Consider the following 21695-nt stretch of genomic DNA (forward strand, 5'->3'; position numbering starts at 1 on the left):
CTTTTTACTTTTTTTACCCATTGCCGTCGAGTCGACTGCGACTCGTAGCGACCCTATAGGACAGAGTACAACTGTCCCATAGAGATTCCAGGGAGTGCCTGGTGGATTTGAACTGCTGACCTTTTGGTTAGCAGCCACTACACTATCAGGGTTTCCTTTTTACTCTTAAGTGTTCCATTTTGGATAGTAAATTGTGTAATCAGACTTTTAGATCCATCCATGATACCCAAACCAACCAAACCCAGTGCCATTGAGTTGATTCCGACTCATAGTGACCCTATAGGACAGAGTAGAACTGCCCCGTACAGTTTCCAAGGAGTGCCTGGTGGATTTGAACTGCCAACCCTTATCGTTAGCAGCCGTAGCATTTAACCACTACACCACCAGGGTTTCTCATCCATGAGAGGGAGTTCCTAAATTGGGCTGTGCCAGTCATATAAAGGGGCGGGGCTTTGTGACTTTGCTTTGCATATCTGCGTATTATCTTTTCCCCTGATTCCTTCCCTGTCTTACTCACTGGTTCTTTTTATTCTGAATGCCCTTAGATATTGATGCCCTCAAGTTTCTGTAATTGGTTTTCTTTTCTTTTCACGCTGTATGTTGCCTTGGCTGGAAACCCTGGTGCCATAGTGGTTAAGTGCTATGGCTGTTAACCAAGAGGTCAGCAGTTCAAATCCGCCAGGTGCTCTAAGGGTCACTATGAGTTGGAATCAACTCTACAGCAGTGGGCTTTTTTGGTTTTATTGCCTTGGCCAGGGGTGGAGAACAGGTCTCTTCCCAAGGAGCTTGGAGTTATGCCTGTGCCAGGGAACAGAGTCACCTATAGCCATGTCAGCCATGGAAGTGGCTGCATCTGTGCCAAGCATCTGCCGTTGTAACCTGGGGTGGTCTCACCTGTATCACACATGTGCATAACTTCAGGCCCACGTGTTCAGTTGTCCAACAAAATCACCTTAAACTCAGAATATCGAAAACAGAGTCATCATCTTGTCACACCCTCACTGTGTTTCTAGGACTCTCTCTTTCTCTCTGCTCTTAACTCCTTGGATTTCTAAAGCAGAGCCAAGAGTCATTCTAGATTTGGTCTTCATCCCCGGACAACTGATCAGTCAAGTTGTATTGATTTTACCCCCTAAAGATATTTCAGACCCTATCTTTCCTCTTCATCCAGTGGCCACTGCCACGGTCCAGGTTCTCTTGGGCTTTCTCGGGTTATTAATGTTACCAGTCGCCAATCTGACACAAAGGGTCCTTGTCTTTTCCTGAGTAAGAATACATGCAAAAGACAAATTTTGTCTTCAGCAAGCTTTATTTTGCTTGAGGCAAGCAAAAGGAGTCATCGGGGATCTAAGCCTCTCCAAAAGACTGACTAGAAAAGGGAAGCAAGGCTAGGGCTTATATGGGTTTGGTGGAGACGATAGAGTAATGACTATTTAGTGGGCTTCTTTCAAGGGGCAGGTACTTCTCAGAAAGGTGGTGCATGTTAATTACATTGCGAGGCATCTGGGATCCAAGATGGAACCCGCTGATATTCAAGATGGAGTCCTTTCGGCCTTGGCATCACTTGTTATGGGATATAGTACAAGCTCACTGATCTTTGGCACTACATCACCACCTTCGGAGGGCTAAGGAAGGTTAAACAGCGGTTACACTTTGTTCTGCCTGTAAGGGGGGAAGCCTGTAAAAGGGGAAGGGACTAGAAAAACACTAAGAAGGAGATAGTAATTCAGTCTTGTGTTTCAGTGTTACGTTGACAGGGTGTGGTTCCTGTTTACCGAGCTTCTAGATGGTAATCTTTTAACAGCTCTTTTGTTCAGCTGGCACACCACACATCTGTTTCATTAATCTTGTCTCCTGCCCCTGTCCTTTGGCCATACTTACGCTCCGCCCGTTCTCCACACAGCAGCCAGTCTTCTCTAGAGGAATGATCTGATTGTGTCCCTCCTGCTTAAACTGAGAAGTGAAATTCCCTCTTCACAGCACACCAGGCTCCCTCCCCATCCCTCCCCTCCTACCATAGAGCCACTGTTGATTTGTATATTTCCTTGCAAACCTTATTTTTTGCAGTTACATACACATAATTAAAACATACACATACATACCTGTATCTGGTTTTTACTACATAGAATATGGTCATATGCTGAGCAATTTACTTGTTTTTCATTGAACAGTGTCTTGAAACTTTTTCCCTGTCAATGCATATATTACTATATCTACCACATTCTTTCCAAAACAGCTGCATAAGAAGCCACACTGTAAACATACCATAATTTGCTTAAGCCATTACTCTGTGGATGGATGTTTCAGTTGTTCTCAGTTTTCACTATTCTATATAAACACCTTTGTGAATATACTTGGTGCCACTTGACTGTCTCCTGCGGCCATAATACACATGAATACATTCGTAGGAGAGATTCTCAGAAGTGGCGCTTTAGCATGTAAAGACACAAGCATTGACATTTTGATAAATGTTGCCTGCTAGACCTCACAAGAGGCTTGTCTTAGTTATCTAATGCTGCCATAATAGAAATACCACACACGTGGATGGCTTTAACAAAGAGAAATTTATTTTCTCACAGTCTAGTAGGTTACAAGCCCAAATTCAAGGCGTTGGCTCCAGGGGAAGGCTTTCTCTCTCCCTCAGCTCTGGAGGAAGGTCCTTGTCCTCAATCTTCCCCTGGTCAAGGAGCTTCTCAGGCACAGGGACCCCATGTCCAGAGGATGTGCTCTGCTCCTGGTGCTGCTTTCCTGGTGGTATAAGGTCCCCATAAAATTACAATCACAAAATGGAGGACAACCACACAATACTGGGAATCATGGCCTAACCAAGGTGATACATATTTTTGGGGGGACACAGTTCAGTTCATGACAAGGCGGAGCTGATTTTTACTCTCCAGTTATCAGGTTCTATGAGTACCCTTTCCCTGACACTTTCACCTCTGCTTTGTTGCTCTCTTTTAACTTTTTTGCCAGTGTGATGGGCAGAAATGATAGCCCATTGTTTCCAGTCTGCATTTCCCTCTGATGAGGTCTGGCAATTCTCCGTGTGTGTCTAGGTCATTTGCATACATTGATCTGTGCCTCCAAAGAGTAAGTTGCCTTTTGCCTTTGTTGCTGGTATATTTCACTAGAGAAGTTTTAATGTTTTTGTGCTCAAATATGTTAGTCTTTTCCTGTAAGCCTTAGTTGGCTCAGGAAGGCCGTCCTTACCCCAAGATTATAAAATATTCAGTATGTTCTTCTAATACTTATATAACTATACTTTTTTATATTCAGATCTTAGGGACACCTAGAATTTATTCCTGAGGATGGTGGGTAGTAGAGGTCTTTATTTTATGCCAATCGATTTCTAAGTTCCAAAAGTTATCCCTGATTGACAGACCTGGAGGTAGCCTAAAGCAGGCCTGGATAGTCCTTTAAATAAATCAAAACTGTTCCTTTTGTGCTTTTCCTATAATACCTGCTCAGTGTTTCAGTTATCTAAATGAGAACATTACCACCTATGTTGATTGCCTGTGTTTTTCCTCAGCCTTTGCTTGTCAATTCCAGTGGCTTTCAAATTGTGTTCTTTAATCCAGAGCTTCTCAGGAAGGGAAAGGGTGGGACGCATGCCCCTAGCCTGTTCCAACTGCAGCAGCTCCACTGGAGACTTCCTCTCTCCATTGGACTTGGGTGTAAGGTTCATTTAGACAAAGGTCTCTGCTACTGTCAACAGTTAACAACAGTCAATCCTTTCCTACTTCAGGTTCTTCAGAAAAGTGTGATCATTGGAGTGATTGAAGGTGGAGATGTGATGGAGGAGAGGCTCAGGTCAGCACGAGAGACAGCCAAGCGGCCAGTTGGTGGCTTCCTTCTGGATGGCTTTCAGGGGAATCTGATGACCCTGGAGACTGGACTACACTTGCTGTCATCAGTCACTGCCGAGCTGCCGGAGGACAAACCAAGGCTAGTGTTCCGTTAAGATGCAGGCCCAGCCATGCAGGGTGCTGGGCAGGGGTGCTGGCTGACAAGTGTGTATTATGCAGTCTATACATAGGCATGTTCTTTCATCTTTTGATTAGGAACTTTCTGGGCCGAATCGGCTGGCGGACTCTGAGGGGAGTTGGCATCGAGACTGTCCTGCCCTTGTCTTGGTCTTCTAGTGCTGCCATAACCAAAATACCACAAGTGGATGGCTTTAACAAGGAGAAATTTATTTTCTCACGGTCTAGTAGGTTACAGGTCCAAATTTAGGTCATCAGGTCCAGGGGAAGGCTTTCTCTCTCTGTCGGCTCTGGACGAAGGTCCTTGTCCTCAATCTTCCCCTGATCAAGGAGCTTCTCGGGTGCAGGGACCCCATGTCCAAAGGACGTGCTCTGCTCCTGGTGCTGCTTTCTTGGTGGTATGAGGTCCCCAACTCTCTGCTTGCTTCCCTTTCCTTTTATCTCTTGAGAGAGAAAAGGTGGTGCAGGACACACCCCAGGGAAATTCCCTTTACCTTGGATCAGGGAGGTGACCTGAGTGAGGGTGGTGTTACAATCCGACCCTAATCCTCTCAACATAAAATTACAGTCACAAAATGAAGAACAACCACAGAATACTGGGAATCAGAGCCTAACCAAGTTGGTACGCAAATTTTGGGGGCGACATAATTCAATCCGTGACAGCCCTTGATTTCAGAATAGGTGCCAGAAGATAATTGCCGTGTGAATTATGTCATTTGATCCTCATTATAAGTGAGGACGGGTGTTGTACTCTTTCCCTCATTCCTGACCAAATGCAAATATTGTGCTGTATTCATGATGGCATGGTGTCTGGGGGCAGTATAAAGCCATGTGGAACTCTGACATAATCTAGGGAAGTTGAAGAGAGTTGTAGGGTTCCTGGTAGAACGAAGAGGGACTCCACCTTTCGAAATTCTCAGATTCGAGGCAGGTAGTGAGTGATGCCATGTTTTTTAAATTAAGGTTATTGGCAACACTAGCAGGTTTGAGTCACAAGTTTTCATAAATTGCAGAATCCCCTATCTGCTGGTGAGAAGGAATGATCTGTAAAGCCACAAATTCAGTATTTCTGAGTGTAGCTGATGTCTTAATAGGCTACTCAGTTCTTAAAATATTTAAAAAGGCTAAACAAAGTCTTGTATCACTTGGTGTGAATACTCACTCTTTTTTCTTGCAGAAAAATTAAATTTTGATTATGGGGTGCAGCTTTAGATTCCTTAGGGGTGTTGTGGAGCCCTGGTGGCATAGCAGTTAAGAACTTGGTGGCTAACCAAAGGATTGGCAGTGTGAGTCCACCAGCTGCTCCTTGGAAACCCTGTGGGGCAGTTTCGTTCTGTCCTGTAGGGCCGCCATGAGCCAGAATCAACTCACCGGCAACGGGTTTGGTTTTTTGTAGGAGTGTGGTATCATATATAGTATATGCAATTTAATTTTTTTTAAATTGAAATCTAGTTTTCGGTAAAGTACATACATTAATATACAGCTCCATTGAGTTTTTACACATGTATATATGTGTGTAAACATCAGGGTATTGAACATTTCCATCACTCTAGCCAGGATTTTGCCAACTCATAGCAACCTTGGAATCAACTCAAGAATAGGTTTGACGTGTTGAACACTATTGACCGAAGACCAGACAAGTTGTGGAATGACATCAAGGACATCATACGTGAAGAAAGCAAGAGGTCATTAAAATGACAGGAAAGAAAGAAAAGACCAAAAGGGATATTAGAAGAGACTCTGAGACTTGCTGCTGAACATCGAGTAACTAAAGCAAAAGGAAGAAATGATGAAATAAAAGAACTAACAGAAGATTTCAAAAGGCAATTTGAGAAGACAAAGTAACTTATTATAATGACATGTGCAAAGAGTAGGAGATAAAAACCAAAAGGGAAGAACAAGCTCTGCATTTCCCAGGCTGAAAGAACTGAAGAAAAATTTCAAGCCTCGAGTTGCAATAGTGAAGGATTCCATGGGGAAAATATTAAATGACTCAGGAAGCATCAAAAGAAGATGGAAGGAATACACAGAGTCGTTATACCAAAAAGAATTAGTTGAAGTTCAACCATTTCAAGAGGTAGCATATGATCAGGAACCGATGGTACTGAAGGAAGAAGTCCAAGCTGCTCTGAAGGCATTGGTGAAAAACAAGGCTCCAGGAATTGGTGGAATATCAAATGAGATGTTTCAACAAACAGATGCAGCGCTGGAGTTGCTCACTCGTCTATGCCAAGAAATATGGAAGACAGCTCCCTGGCCAACTGACTGGAAGAGATCCATATTTATGCCTCTTCACAAGAAAGGTGATCCAACAAATGCAGAAATTATAGAACAATATCATTAATATCACACACAAACAAAATTTTGCTGAAGATCATTCAAAAATGGCTGCAGCTGTATGTCGACAGGGAACAGGCAGCAATTCAGGCCGCTTTCAGAAGAGGACATGGAACCAGGTATATCATTGCTGATGTCAAATGGATCCTGGCTGAAAGCAGAGAATACCAGAAGGATGTTTACCTGTGTTTTATTGACTATGCAAAGGCATTCAGCTGTGTGGATCATAACAAACTATGGATAACACTGTGAAGAATGGGAATTCCGGAACACCTAATTGTGCTCAAGAGGAACATGTACACAGATCAAAAGGCAGCTGTTTGAACAGAACAGGGGGATACTGCATGGTTTAAAGTCAGGAAGGGTGTGAGTCAGAGTTGTATCCTTTCATCAGACTTATTCAATCTATGCCGAGCAGATAATCAGAGAAGCTGGACTCTGTGAAGAAGAACGGGGCATCAAGATGGAGAAAGAGTCATTAACCTGTGTTATGTGGATGACACAACCTTGTTTGCTGAAAGTGAAGAGGACTTGAAGCACTTACTGATAAAGATCAAAGACCACAGCCTTCAGTATGGATTACACCTCAACATAAAGAAAAACCCTCACAACTGGACCAATAAGCAACATCACGACAAACAAAGTTGTCAAGGATTACATTTTACTTGGACCCACAATCAACAGCCATGGAAGCAGCAGTCTAGAAATCAAAAGACGACTGCGTTGGGCAAATCTGCTGCAAAAGAGCTGTTTTAAAGTGTTCAAGAGCAAAGATGTCACCTTGGAGACCAAGGTGCTCCTGACCCAAGCCATGGTGTTTTCATTCACCTCGCATACATGTGGAAGCTGGACAGTGACTAAGGAAGACTGAAGAAGAATTGACACCTTTAAATGGTGGTGCTGGCGAAGAATATTGACTATACCGTGGACTGCCAAAAGACTGAACAAATCTGTCTTAGAAGAAGTACAACCAGAACGCTCCTTAGAAGCAAGGATGGTGAGACTACATGTCACATTCTTTGGGCATGTTGTCAGGAGGCACCAGTCCTTGGAAGAGGACATCATGCTTGGTAAAGTGAGAGTCGGCGAAAAAGAGGAAAACGCTCAACGAGATGGATTGACACGGTGGCTGCTACAATGGGCTCAAGCATAACAACGATTGCGAGGATGGCGCAGGACTGAGCAGTGTTTGGTTCTGTTGTACGTAGGGTCGCTATGAGTCGGAACTGACTCCATGGCACCTGACAGCGACGACAGCCAGCGTTTGCCCCTCCAGTTTTAACCTAGCTCTCTGTTCATTGCTCCCCATCTTGTGCTTATTTCATTCTGGTGAAGATAATTCAGCACCGGTATTTCTAGCCATTTTCTGGACTCCTTTGACTTAAGGACTCACAGATGTCTGCCTGGATATGAAAGCTGGGGTGGTTTTGTTTTTTTTTTTTATGTATACGTACAGAAATGCCAGCTTCAGTTGGAAAGAAGTTCTAAAACATAACATTACTAGAAGGAAACTCATCAGGAAAACGGGCATGTATTTAAGGGTTCTGGGTGTTAATATTACATAAGCCTCTTTTTCTTTAAACTTCTTTTAGGAATCAGAGACTGTTAGCTGTCCTCTGCCAGTTCGTAAAAAGAGGCTACAGATAGAAAAACAAAAATAGGAAACAATGGCAGCCAGCCAGCCCTGATCTATTGCACCTCCCATCTTTTTTAGCGGCAAAACCCACTTGAGTATTTGTAACACTTTCAGAATGCCTTAATCCATTGTCTCTGAAAACACCGTCTCATTCCACAGTGCAGACTTTTCCTTAACAGAGGCGATATAAAGACGCATAAAGAAGTCCAACTAGATACTTAGATCCTGTTGCCAGAGCTGAAATTCTGAGAGTGGGGCTTGCTTTGTAAATGAACCTCTGTGGAATATAGTAGATAAAAATGTCTTTCTTGAACCAGTTATTAAAAAAAAAAAAAAAAAAAGGAAATACAGTTAAAACATGGAAAGTACTTGAGGGAAATAAAGCACACAACTTTGTACTCTTGAAAAATCTATATAGTGTATAAGAAGATAAATGAAACCAAACCTGTTGATTCTGACTCATAGCGGTACCACAGGACAGAGTAGAACGGCCCCATAGGGTTTCCAAGGAGCACCTGGTGGATTCGAACTGCTGACCTTTTGGTTCACAGCCGTAGCACAACCATTACGCCACCAGGGTTTCCATATAGTGTATAGATATAAAGTTCAACGTAAGACTAGAGAGGTTGCTTAGAAGGGATGGGAGTGGAAAGAGAAGTAACCTTTATTGAGCTTCTTTGGGGCCAGAAACTGTACTGCGTGCTTTTCCAGACATTATCTCATTATGCCTCACCACAGTTCTGTGGGGTATGTACGCCCTTGGTTTAAAATGAGAAAACTGATACTCGGGTCAAAAGCCTTCCCAAAGTAAGACAGCAAGTGAATAAATAGCAGAGCTAGGCTTCAAGCCCAGATCTCTGCCTGCCCAGGTCTGTGTCCGTCCAGCACCCGTGCTGTTTGCCCCCTGCCATTGCCGCTGTGCGTGGTGAATAAACAGCAGAGCTAGGCTTCGAGCCCAGATCTCTGCCTGCCCAGGTCTGTGTCCGTCCAGCACCCGTGCTGTCTGCCCCCTGCCATTGCCGCTGTGCGTGGTGTTTTCATTGTTACCGCTTCTAGTGCCCTGTTCGTTGGAGGGACTCTGATTCATTCCTGCCATGTCCTCAACGTCTGTTCTTGCTGCTGTTTTCACAGGCTCATCTGTGGTGTCAGCCGGCCGGATAAGGTGCTAAAGTGCATTGAGAGAGGAGTGGACTTGTTTGAGAGTTTTTTCCCGTATCAAGTGACAGAGCGGGGGTGTGCCCTGACTTTCAGCTTTGATTTCCAGCCGAATCCTGAAGAGACACGTAGGTCTTTGGAAGCTGATCCCTGGGTTATCCACAAGTTTCTTCTGTTCCTGCTTAATTTTTGGCTTGAGTCACAAGGCAAAAATATGTGCCTATTTATCTCTACACCCTGGCATGTTGACACACAAAACCAGGGTCTTGATACTATACATGTGCTCACCAATATTAGGGAGTGATTTTGTAGTGAGCCGAACCAGGAAAAACAGAACCTCTTCTATTAGCCCGAGAAAGAACATTCAGAGTGAGTAGTGATGAAAATCCAAGAGAAGAAAACCTTTGAATTGCTTGATATACAAGTGATTTTGTTCTTCTACAGAAAGGGTTCTTGTCTGCATTTTGCAAACCTCATGCCCCTCACTCCCCTCTGACCCTGGTGTTATTTTTTTTGTTTGTTTTACACAATGAGAGGTGAAAGCTGTTTCCCTTTGCTAATGGTGCTTTGAAGCACTTCCGTTGTATTGTTTAGTCATCCAGAAATGAAGAAAATCAGCTTCTGATGCTAACACGTAACCAGTAGTAACAAGGGACTGGGAGACAGGCTTTTGGGCTGGGCAGAATGCTGCATGCCCAGGCTTCCGTCTCCTTCCAAGAAGGCTTTCTTCTCCCTTTGTCTGATGTCCCTTGACCTCTTGCTTTACCAGTACCAATCTGAAATTGGAATAGGGTCAGGAACTTCTTTATGGGTTCATTTCATTTTCTGCAAGTTAGTGAAATTTAGTTCAGAAGATGTTACAGCTTTATAAAGTCATTTAGCCATCAGTGTAGATCATAATGCTTGTGGAAACAAGATAAACCAGACTAAGTAAATCGGTTTGGCTGTCCTTTAGACAGACTGGAACATAGTATATGTGAATGGGTAAGCCATAAGCATTTTATAACTTTTCATGACTTCATTTACAAAACTGAATTATTTCTGTCAGGACAGAGGTAACTATTAGCTTTTCAGTACCGTGAATATGTAAAGCTCTAAAGAGAACTGAAACTGATGTCTGTGGAATAAATGAGTCTCTCTATGGCCAGAGAAAGTCTTCTTTTTTCATGATTAGGAAAACTCAAATCACTTGGACACTTTTATAAAAGTATTATCATTAATCATATTTGTGTTTGCATAAGTACATGTAGATACTAATTGAAGTCCTTTGTCCAAGTGAAAATTCCAAAGGAATAAGGCGACTAATATAGACAGCAGTTCCCCCGAGTGATAGGAGTTTTCCAGAATGTCGGGGCCAAGCTTATTAACCTTAAGGGACTTATTAATGGTCTCCACCTCAGCATGCCGGTTCATGAGGACAAAATAGTAACCGCTGTGCTCAGTGCTCAGGCCACTTTGCTTCTCTCTTTGACCTTGACAAAATCTACATGTGTAGGACCACCTGCCCATTCTTTTTGGGCCAGCACTAAGATTGTTACCACTCGTTCCCAGAAATGCTTCTTACCTACTTCCACCTTTCAAGGCAGCTGGTTCTTTGTATAGAAGCATGCGTTTCTTCTGCAAGTCTAGGAATGTTTGTTTTTAAAGCAAAGAGTTCAAAGGAACAACTCAAGTCCTTTTGTAATTCTGGATAATCTGGGTTCCCTGGAAGGTCAAAGTCTCTGCAGAATATAGAAATTACAACCCTATTCTAGTTTGCCTGTATCCCAGATAGATGAGTTACAAAGCCAAATGTATTTGCAGGTGCCTTATGTTGAGACATGGGAATAACCCCAATACACACACATATTTATTCCCTCTGTCTCTCTCTTTAACACACAAACACACACCAACTTTTTAAAATTACTCGTAGACAATTAGATTGTATGTCATATGCTCGTAACCCTAATTTGCTTAGGCATGTTTGGACCCCTAGATTGTTTTGATATTATAGATAACCGGTCAGTGACCATCTTGGTGCATATTGCTATTTTTCTTCTGTGATTTCTTTAGGATAAATTCTTAGGAACAGAATGACAGGGTCAAAGGGCATGAAATAATGACTAAAATAAAATTCTTCCAGTGGCTACTCCTTATCTGATCTTCATTGAGACTTTTTATTGGTTTGTCTTTCAGTATTACAACAAAATGGGACAGAAGAAGAAATAAAATATCTGGATCAAACAAAGAAAATTAAAACAACTGATTGCACCCAAGAGATGACATCCTTTGAAATTAATCTGAAGGAAAAAAAGTAAGGAATTTTTTTTAACTTTGGATTTTGATTTCTGGCTTTCTCATTTCTGTCTTTTTAAAAAGCTTGTGTAAAATGTTCCTTTTCAGTTAATGACCGTAAAATTTATAGTTGAATATTATTTGGGCCTTCTCAAATTCAGTTGCAGAAAAACTTTTTTTCTGCAAATGATTTGTGTATTTTGTCTTATTAGAAAACTAAGGCTAGATAGCTATTTTAGGAAAGCAGTGAGAAACAGTACACCAAATCCGTTGTGTTTGGTGTCTTTTACTCCGTCCTCATACTTTAAATGTCTTAGTCTGGAAGCTCTGCTGAAACCTGCCCACCATGGGTGTCCCTATTGCTCTTTGAAATAATGGTGGCATAGCTTCCAGCATCACAGCAACATGCAAGCCACCACAGTACGACAGACTGATGACATACTAAGATACTCCGGGAAGAAGATCCTGGCAATCGCCTTCTGAAAAAATTGGCCAGCAAAAACCTAATGAATAGCAGCAGAACATTGTCTGGTATAGTGCTGGAAGAGGAGCTCCTCAGGTTGGAAGGCACTCAAAAGACGACCGGGGAAGAGCTGCCTCCTCAAAGGAGAGTTGACATTAATGACATGAATGGAGTAAAGCTCTTGGGACCTTCATTTGCTGATAGGGCACAACTCAAAATGGGGAGAAACAGCTCCAAACATTCGTTAATAATTGGAACGTGGAATGTGTGAAGTATAAATCAAGGAAACCTGGAAGCTGTCAAAAGTGAAATGGGATGCTTAAAGATTGCTATCCTAGGCATCCATGAGCTGAAACGGGCTGGTATTGGCCATTTTGAATCAGACAATTATGTGGTCAACTCTGCGGGGAATGACAAATTGAAGTGGAATGGCGTCACGTTCACGGTCAAAAAGAACATTGCAAGATCCATCTTGAAATACAGTGCTGTTAGTGATAGGATAATATCCGTATGCATACAGAGATGACCAGTTTATATGATTATTAGTCAAATTTACTCACCAACCACTATGGCAAAAATGAAGAAATTGAAAATTTTTACCAACTTCCGCACTCTGAAATTGATCAAACCTGCAATCAAGATGCATTGATAATTACTGGTGATTGGAATGGGAAAGTCAGAAGCAAAGAAGGACCGGTAGTTGGAAAATACAGCCTTGGTGATAGGAATGACAGGAGATTACATGATGGAATTTTGTAAGATTAATGACTTATTCATTGGAAATACCTTTTTCCAACATAAACGGTGACTATGCCTGTGGACTTTGCCAGATGGAATACACAGAAATCAAATCGACTACATCTGTGGGGAAGGCAGTGGGGAAGCTCAGCATCGTCAGTCACAACAAGGCCAGGGGCTGACTGTGGAACAGACCATCAGTTGTTCATATGCAAGTTCAAGTTGAAGCTGAAGAAAATTAAAACACATCCATGAGAGCCAAAGTGCGACCTGGAATGCATCCCTATTGAATTTAGAGACCATCTCAAGAACAGATTTGACACCTTGAACTAATGCCTGAGATTTGACACATTGAACTAACAACTGAAGACCAGATGTTTTGTGGGGTGACATCAGGGACCTGATATTAATAAAGAAAAGGTCACTAAAAAGACAGAAAAGAAAAAAAGACCAAAATGGATGTCAGAAGAGACTCTGAAACTTGCTCTTGAACGTTGAGTAGCGAAAGCGAATGGAAGAAATGATAAACTAAAAGAGCTGAACAGATTTCAAAGGATGGCTGGAGAAGTAAAGTATTATAATGAAATGGGCAAAGACCTAGAGATAGAAAACCAAAAGGGAAGCACGCTCTCAGCATTTCTCAAGCTGAAAGAACTGAAGAAAAAATTCGAGTCTTGAGTTACAATATTGAAGGATTCTATGGGGAAAATGCTGAATGACACAGGAAGCTTGAAAAGCTGATGGAAGGAATATGCAAAGTCACTGTACCAAAAAGAATTGGTTGATGTTCAGCCATTTCAGGAGGTAGCATATGATCAAGAACCAACGTTATTGAAGGAAGAAATCCAAGCTGCGCTGAAGGCATTGGCAAAAAACAACACTCCAGTTACTGATGGAATACCAATGGAGATGTTCCCACAAATGGATACAGCACTGGAAGCACTCACTCACCTGTGCCAAGAAATGCGGAAGACGGCTACCTGGCCAGCTGACGGGAAGAGGTCCAGATGTGTGCCTATTCTGAGGAAGGGGGTACAACGGAATGCGGAAATTATGAACAGTATCATTCATATCACATGCAAGTAAAATCATGCTGAGATAAATCAACAATGGTTGCAGCGGTACACTGACAAGGAATTGCCAGAAATTCAAGCCAGACTCAGAAGAGGACGTGGAACCAAGGATATCATTGCTGATGTCAGATGGATCTTGGCTGAAAGTATAGACTACCAGAAAGATGTTTACCTGTGTTTTATTGACTGTGCAAAGGCCTTCGACTGTGTGGGTCATAACAAGTTATGGGTAACATTGTGAAGCTCATGCGGAACCTGTACATAGATGAAGAGGCAGTTGTTCAAACAGAACAAGGGGATACAGCATGGATTAAAGTCAGGAAAGTTGTGAGTCAGGGTTGTGTTCTTTCCCCATACTTATTTATCTCTATGCTCGGTAAGTACTGCAAGAAGCTGGACTGTACAAAGAAGCGCATGCCATCAGGATTGGAGGACGACTCATTAACAACCTGCAATATGCAGATGACACAACCCTGCTTGCTGAAAGTGAAGAGGAAGCATTTACTGATGAAGGTCAAAGACTACAGCCTTCAGTATGGATTGCACCTCAACATAAAGAAAACAACATCATGATAAATGGAGGAAATATTGAAGTTGTCAAGGATTTCCTTTTACTTGAATCCATGATCAACGGCCATGGAAGCAGCAGTCCAGAAATCAAAAGATGTATTGCATTGAGCAAATTTGTCGCAAAAGACCTCTTTAACGTTTTAAAAAGTAAAGATGTCACCTTGAGGACTAAGGTGCACTTGACCCCAACCATAGTATTTTCAATCACCTCATATACCTGCAAAAGCTGGACAGTGAATAAAGAAGGCCGAAGAAGCATTGGTGCCTTTGAATCATGATGTTGGTGCGGAATATTGACTACAAGAAGAATGATCAAATCTGTTTTGGAAGAAGTGTAGCCAGAATTCTCCTTACAGGTGAGGATGGCAAGGCTTTGTGTCACATACTTTGGACATGTTACCAGGCGGGATCAGTCCCTGGAGAAGAACATTATGCCTGGTAAAGTAGGTCAGCAGAAAAGGGGGAGACCCTCAACGAGATAGATTGGCACAATGGCTGTAACAAAGGGCTCAAACATAGCAACGATTGTCAGGATGGCACAGGACCGGACAGTGTTTTGTTCTGTTGTACCTAAGGTCACCGTGAGTTGAAACCGACTCAACTGCACCTAACAACAACCACATTTATCTTCCTAAAAAATAGCTGAGGAGATTCATTTCTGTATTTAGACTGTTAGGGCGGTATAAAATTGTTACTACTAAATTTCCCCTTACATTATAGTTTTAATTGAAATTGTAGTTTTCTGTTACCAGCACTAGATTTGAAGTTTTGGAGCCTTGGAATTGAAATCCTAACAGTGCTCTTGATTGTGTGACCTTGGTCAAGTCACTTAAACTGTCTTTAACAGCTGATAAAAGTAACACACATACAGTGCTTAGTATGTGCTGCATGGAGCCGCATGGAGCCCTGGTGGCACAGTTGTTGAGTATTTGGCAGCTAACCAAAAGTTTGACAGTTTGAATCCACCAACCACTCCTTGAATACCTTATGGGGTGGTTCTACTCTGTTCTGTAGGGTTGCTGTGAGTCGGAATCGACCCCACGGCATGGGGCTTGGGGCTGGGCCGTGCGCCACAGTGATCAAGCCCTTTACTGCATTACTTCATTTATTCCTCACAAGAACTCCACCAGGTAGGCACTGTTCTTACCCTTGATTCACAGATGAGAAAACGCACGCAAGGGGGGAGATTAAGTGACTTGCCCTGGGGAGTTGAGGAGTCAGTAATCGAAGGTCACACTGTGGCTACAGAGCCTTCCCTCCTCACCCCTGCAGTAACCTTCGTTTCTTCATCTGTAAAATGACAATAAAAGGGCCTATCTCCAAGGGTTTTTATGGAGATTAAACGAAACAGTAAGTGACAGTGCTTTGCAAACTGCAAACAGCGATGTGAGTATCTAAAGGAATACTGTATCTCCTGGTGCTAGTCCTGGTGACGAGCGGGAGAGCAGTGCCATGCATCCAGAAGAGCGTTCCCTAATATGGTGTGCCTTTGCAGTGTCACGAACAGCACTCAACACTGGTGAATGATTGGACGACTTTCTTGATGGTCTCGTGTAACTTTCAGTCTTGGAGGTTGCATCGGTCAGAGGAAAACGCCTGGGTCTCCATGGCTCATTGTGCACTTTGTTGGCTTCTTATCGTTCTTACCATTGTGGTAAAACATGTTACTCCCAGGACAGGAATCATTCCCAAACCCAGCTCTTCAGACAGGGATTGGACTGGACTATAGGATAGAATATGATACTGGTGAGGAGTGAGCTTCTTGGATCAACTAGACACACGAGACTATGTGGGCAGCTCCTGTCTGGAGGGGAGATGAGGAGGCAGACGGGGACAGAAGCTGGCTGAATGGACACAAAAATAGATGGTGGAGAGAAGGAGTGTGCTGTCTCATTAGGGGGCAGGCAACTAGGAGTATATAGCAAGGTGTATATAAATTTTTTTTTTTTTTTATGGAAACCCTGGTGGTGTAGTGGTTAAGTGTTATGGCTGCTAACCAAGAGGTCGGCAGTTCAAATCCGCCAGGCACTCCTTGGAAATTCTGTGGGGCAGTTCTACTCTGTCCTGTAGGGTCGCTATGAGTCGGAATTGACTCGACGGTGCTGGATTTTTTTTTTTTAATATAAATTTTTGTATGAGAGACTGACTTGATTTGTAGACTCTCACTTAAAGTACTATAAAAAAAAAAGTGGCATAAAATTTTCCTTTTTAACCATTTTGAAGTCTGTAATTCAGTGGATTAACTACATTCACAGTGTTGTACAGCCATCACCACCATTCACTTATAAAACCTTTCCATCGCCCCAAACGGAAAGTCTAGACTCTTCAAGCAATAACTTCATACCCACTAAGCACTGCCCTCTCCTCTTAGCCCCTGGTAACTTCTCCTCTCCTCTCTGTCTCCATGCATTTGCCTCTTCTAGATATTTCATATAAGTAGAATTGTACAGTATCTGGCATAACGTTTCCAAGATTCCTCCATGTCGTGGCTCTTTGTTAACTTTTGACGACATTGCCATTTAATCAGGTACCCTGCACTGAGAATTTGCCAGCAGCGTTATTAAACGTTGGTTACTGCACCAGCAGGATAGACAGTCTAGGCTGTGGATTCCTCTTATTGCTCACTTCTGGAGTGTCGTGGTGACTTCCTTTCTCAGGTACCAGGAGGACTTTGACCCGTTGGTGAGAGGGTGTTCCTGTTACTGCTGTAAGAATCACACTCGTGCGTACATCCACCATCTGCTGGTGACCAACGAGCTGCTGGCCGGCGTCCTGCTTATGATGCACAACTTTGAACATTACTTTGGATTTTTCCACTCCATCCGGGAAGCACTAAGAAGTGACAGACTGGCGCAGTTGAAAGAGCTTATCCTTAGGCAAGCATCTTGAGACCTAGCAAACACATCTGACTTAACCTGCAGCCGGAACCGGTGTTACAAGTGGGACGAAGAGAGAAAGAGAACTGGTGTCCCCAGTCAGGAGCATCCTACCAAATTCCTTCCCCACGAGGCTGAGGAGATTTCTTCTACAGGCTTCAGTGACCTGGATGGATCAGAAGATTTGAACCATGACCTTTAACATCTCTAGGCTAACTCTTTTAGTCCGTTCATTTAGTCATTAAAGACAAAATCTCTAGACATGAGAGGACAACCTTGAAGTGGAGCTGCCGAGATTCTGAGGGTCCCCTGAGTCGGGTCGGAGATTGCAGGCGTATGACTGGTTGTGAGTAGCATGACCCTGTGGACACGTGCCTGTTGACGAGAAGGAATCTGGCTGAGTCGAGAGTTTTCTTTTGATCCTTAAACTCTAAGAGGGCTCCTTTCGACACTTCCGTCTTCTAAGCAGCCAGCCCTGGCAGGACAATCAAGGAAACCTCTCTTGTGGCTTAACCAACATCACATCTCCCTGGACTGTGGGCTCACACGTTGGTCCTCTGATCGGTTGGCCCAGGTCACATTCTGTCATTTGGCCACATTGTTAATTGTGACTTGTCTCCCTAGAGCTGATGTAATTGCCTGTTAGGAGCTGAAAGTCGCTGGGGTGCTTTCCTCTGGTCGTACAGATCTGCGATGACCTGTCTGTCCTCCAACGTCATCAGTAGTCTGACCTCCAAATGACCGCCCCCCCTTGTGGAGGTTCATTTGCAGTGTGTTCACTTGGACTGAGCCCTGGCCTGGCAATGACAGCGTCAGACTTCAGTCCTGCCCAGCTGTGACACCAGGGCACATCACTTAGCCTCCCCTTGCCTCTTCCTCCTGAATGAGTGGAGACAAAGGTGGTGGATGGGACTATCAGTCAATGAACTTCTGAGATTCCATCTAGCTCTACGATTTGGGAAACAAAGTTTTAGCTTAGAATCACAGCCTTACTTGTCCTCCGTGTTTATTGCCCGCCGTTGGCCAGGACTCAGGTAACAGTAGAGATGTTGAGAGCCTCAGAGGAGATCTGGCCTGTGCGTGTTGAAGTGTGTCGTAAATTGGCCTCAGCAGATCTCCAAATCTTCGAGTTTTTTTTTCTGCTCTTGCTACAGGAGTGACATTTGTGTTGATGGCACGTCAGGTGGTTTTTATTTTCTTCGTGCTTGTCTATATTTTTCAAGTTTTCTATAAAGAATACACATGCACACAGTTTTTATAAAAACGTTAACAAAAGCTAAGAGTTTTTTTGTTTTATGGGGGGAGAAATAACATTTTACGTTCTTGTGCTGTATTTTGCTGTTCATTGTTTCAGTGGGCATTACTGAGCATTGCTTTAAATTATTATGTACTTACTATGTTTTTATGAGTTGGGAGCCCATGTGGTTCTTTTTTATTAGTGGTAGTCATAAGTTTTGAATTCATGGAAATTCCTGTAACCTCTCCTCCATGAATGGCCAGAAGTTTCTGTTCTCAAAGATTGGATTGTTTTGAAATGTTACAGAATTGGGTATGTTCAAATGTTCACATTTTTCTTCAATGCCGAGTCCATTGAGTTGGAGGAGTATCAATAAATATTCCAGAATCCATACAAAATGGATGTGTTTTATTATGTCTAAAACACTGAAATTTCTGCCCAAGACTGTTTGATCTTTCTGGGTCTTTTTCTTGTTAGCACATTTGGAAAAAGTTTCTTTCCTTTAATGTAGTAAATCTATGAAAGGTAATGGCCAATAAACATTTTTAATTAAAAAAAAAAAATTCACTGTGTATTCCTTTCCATAAATGGTTGGGAGTGTATTAAACAAAATATTAAATTTCCATGGTACCAGAAATGTTCAAGAGATTTCTCATCGGAAAATAACATTTCTCTGCATTGATTCCATCTGTGGACATTGTTTAAGAGCACTCATGCTAAATGCCGAATCCAAAAAAGAGATCTTACTCAGTGACACACGTTGTGAAGATTCCCTTGTCTGTCTCTTTAAAGTAAGCAATTTAAGGCCTTGTAGCATATATTAAAAATAATAATAACCACAATCAAGGGAACATTGCTAATGTGGCAAGCCCCTCAGTAAGTGCTTTCCGTACATGTCTCATTGTCCCTTGGAGCATCATCGTATGGCCTGGGCATTACTGGTCCTGTGTGACAGGTCTGAGCTTCAGGAAGGCTGAGTAGCCAGTTCTTAGATTCCACTCCAGCGCTGTCCAGCCAAAGCTCAGTGGTTAGCCGTTGCCTGAAGTAGCTTCTTACAGGCTTGTCTTAGGCTTCGTGGACTGAAGGGGCTAGGAGACGCAAGATCTGAGTAGTGAGGCCTCTGGCTCTGAGGTACAGGGTGCTTCAGGAGCCCTGCTGCAGCTCGGCCCTGGCTCCCACTCCCAGTGGGTAATACCTGCCATGTACACCCCGTGGTACCATGGTGGCTCACATAGGTGCTCAACATGGTTGGTATTCCATGTCCCCAACCCCTCCAGTTTGGGACTGTAGCCACGCCCTAGATGGTTTTCAGTGGCTTTGGAGACGGTGATCAATTCAAGTGGACTCTTGGGTAGTTAGTAGGAGTCTGAGGTTTACTATGAAAACCCTGGTGGTGTAGTGGTTAAGTGCTATGGCTGTTAACCAAAAGGTCGGCAGTTTGAATCCACCAGGCTCTCCTTGGAAACTATGGGGCAGTTCTACTCTGTCCTATAGGGTCGCTGTGAGTCAGAATTGACTCGACGGCAAGGGTTTGGTTTTTTGGTTTGGAGGTTTACTATATGGCTTAGGGGAGGGATAGTTTGTTATTCCCTGAGAATAAAGGAACAAATAATAAAATGGAAAGGATCCTTTTAAAACGTTTTTTAATCAAATGCTTGTACAGTTAAAGCATTTTAATAAAATTACAAACAAAGACCATTAAAGGGTCAAGGCTAGATCGTGTGAGGAACTCTTTTATCCAGGATGTTTTTTCCTGCAAAGGCAGCTTGGAGCTCACTGAGAAACCACAGAGTTAAATGATTTCCCCGTGCCTTCCTGATTAGGAACAGGCTGCTCTCTGCAGTTTGATTAGTCTCGCTTGTAGCTACGGGATCACAGCTTATTAAAACTGACGGTGCTGTGTAGGGCAGGGAGCCAGGAGGGTCAAATTTACCTGCTGAGCCAGCCACGAGCAAGGCTCTGCCTTGACCTAAAGCTTTGCTGTAATTGGCATTCATTTTAATAATCTTTCAGTTCTTGGCTTTCTTTTCACCCTTCATGTCTCTTCCTCATTTTACACATTTTCTCTCTCTTTCTCACGAAATCCCCAGATTTAGGACCATATAACCCAAATAGCAGTGGGCAAAGAAGAATGAAACAAGCCCTGTGTAAGCAGTGTGAATTAGGTAACCTTACATTCTGATTGCCCGTGACAGTCCTGGTTTACGACTGTGGTCCAGGCCTAATTACTAACAGCACCCCCTTTTTCAATCTCAGAAGTGCCATAATTTGGACAAGTTATATGGCCGCCCTAATACGAGTGGGGTAGACTTGAACTAGAGAGCAGCTGCCCTCTGCAGGGAGGGACAGCCGCTACCCATCTCGAGCTAATGGCTGTCGGGCCAGTGTTGCCAGATCTCCCAGTCTTCCAAGAGAAGCCCAAAGTCTGGATTTTCAGATGAAACCACACAATTTTTAAATGCTAGATCAATTTTTAGCAAATACTAGCCAAACAAATCTAGGGGCCCTGGTTTGCAACCTCTGCCCCAGAGCGTGGAGGGAAGGCGTTGGCATCGTCAGCATCTCTTAATTTCTCCAAGACTGACCAACAAACACAGAAAAAGGACCTATAGCTTCTAGTGCGTACAGCTGTTAGATTTCCACCCTAATAGAGTGCCATGCTGTGCCAACCGCATCACAGGATCCAGGTGACTCCCCAAGCCAGATCTGCCAAAAGGGAAGTTACCTGTCATCTTGTTCCACCATCTGGTTTATGGATGAAAAAAATTAGGCCTGGGAAAGAAAAAGTCACAGTCACTTGTCTTTCCTCACAAAGAGTTTAAATACACACATGCTTCTTTCCAGTAACCCCTCTGGCTCTCCTGCAGCTTACCCCTGTGTTCCACCGGGCTTGTGCCCTTCCAGCTCAGCAGTAGTTTCCCAGTCCTTGCTTTCTAAGGATCCTTTCAGACTTACTGACCAGTTAGGACGAGGGCACCAGGGCTCACATTGCACCTTGCAGCATTAATAGCGTATTCCTGGCTGATGCAGTGAGAGCTCAGTTACTGTTTGTCAAGTGAACGATTGAACGTCCTCAGAGTGGCTGAGATTTTAGCTAGCTGAGTGCTGGTTAGAAGCGGCTTGCAAAGCAGCATGTGGTAGGATACATGCTGAATGTCTCCTCAACGGTGGTTTGATCTTACTTGATGCTAGGCAAACTCCCAGTGACCTAACACTTTTTTTTTTTTTTAAACTTGGTTCCATTTTCTACCATTACCATCTTCTAGTGCTGGCCTCAAAGCAGTTTTCGCTGCTCTGACACAAGGAACTCAGTGAGCTTTCCTTTTATTCTTGTGCCTCATGATCCGCTTTGA

At 43.2% G+C, this 21695-nt stretch overlaps 1 protein-coding gene across 7 annotated transcripts in view; it reads left to right on the top strand.

Moving 5' to 3' along the window:
- QTRT2 (queuine tRNA-ribosyltransferase accessory subunit 2) overlaps positions 1-18870 on the top strand; it is a 37204-nt gene extending 18334 nt beyond the window's left edge. For 5 of the 7 annotated variants that reach the window (XM_049876990.1, XM_049876944.1, XM_049876933.1 and 2 more), the window contains 4 exons: positions 3746-3945; positions 9088-9239; positions 11287-11404; positions 16887-18870. In XM_049876990.1, coding sequence (XP_049732947.1) covers positions 3746-3945; positions 9088-9239; positions 11287-11404; positions 16887-17118 — 702 coding nt within the window. In that variant the 3' untranslated portion in view covers positions 17119-18870. Of the gene's footprint in view, positions 1-3745; positions 3946-9087; positions 9240-11286; positions 11405-15243; positions 15360-16756; positions 16780-16886 lie in introns of those variants that run through there. The other 2 variants (XM_049876962.1, XM_049876969.1) reach the window with 2 other exon arrangements.
- Positions 18871-21695: the final 2825 nt, after the last annotated feature.

Source organism: Elephas maximus, chromosome 1 (assembly GCF_024166365.1).
Source record: "Elephas maximus indicus isolate mEleMax1 chromosome 1, mEleMax1 primary haplotype, whole genome shotgun sequence".
Lineage (NCBI taxonomy): Eukaryota > Metazoa > Chordata > Mammalia > Proboscidea > Elephantidae > Elephas > Elephas maximus.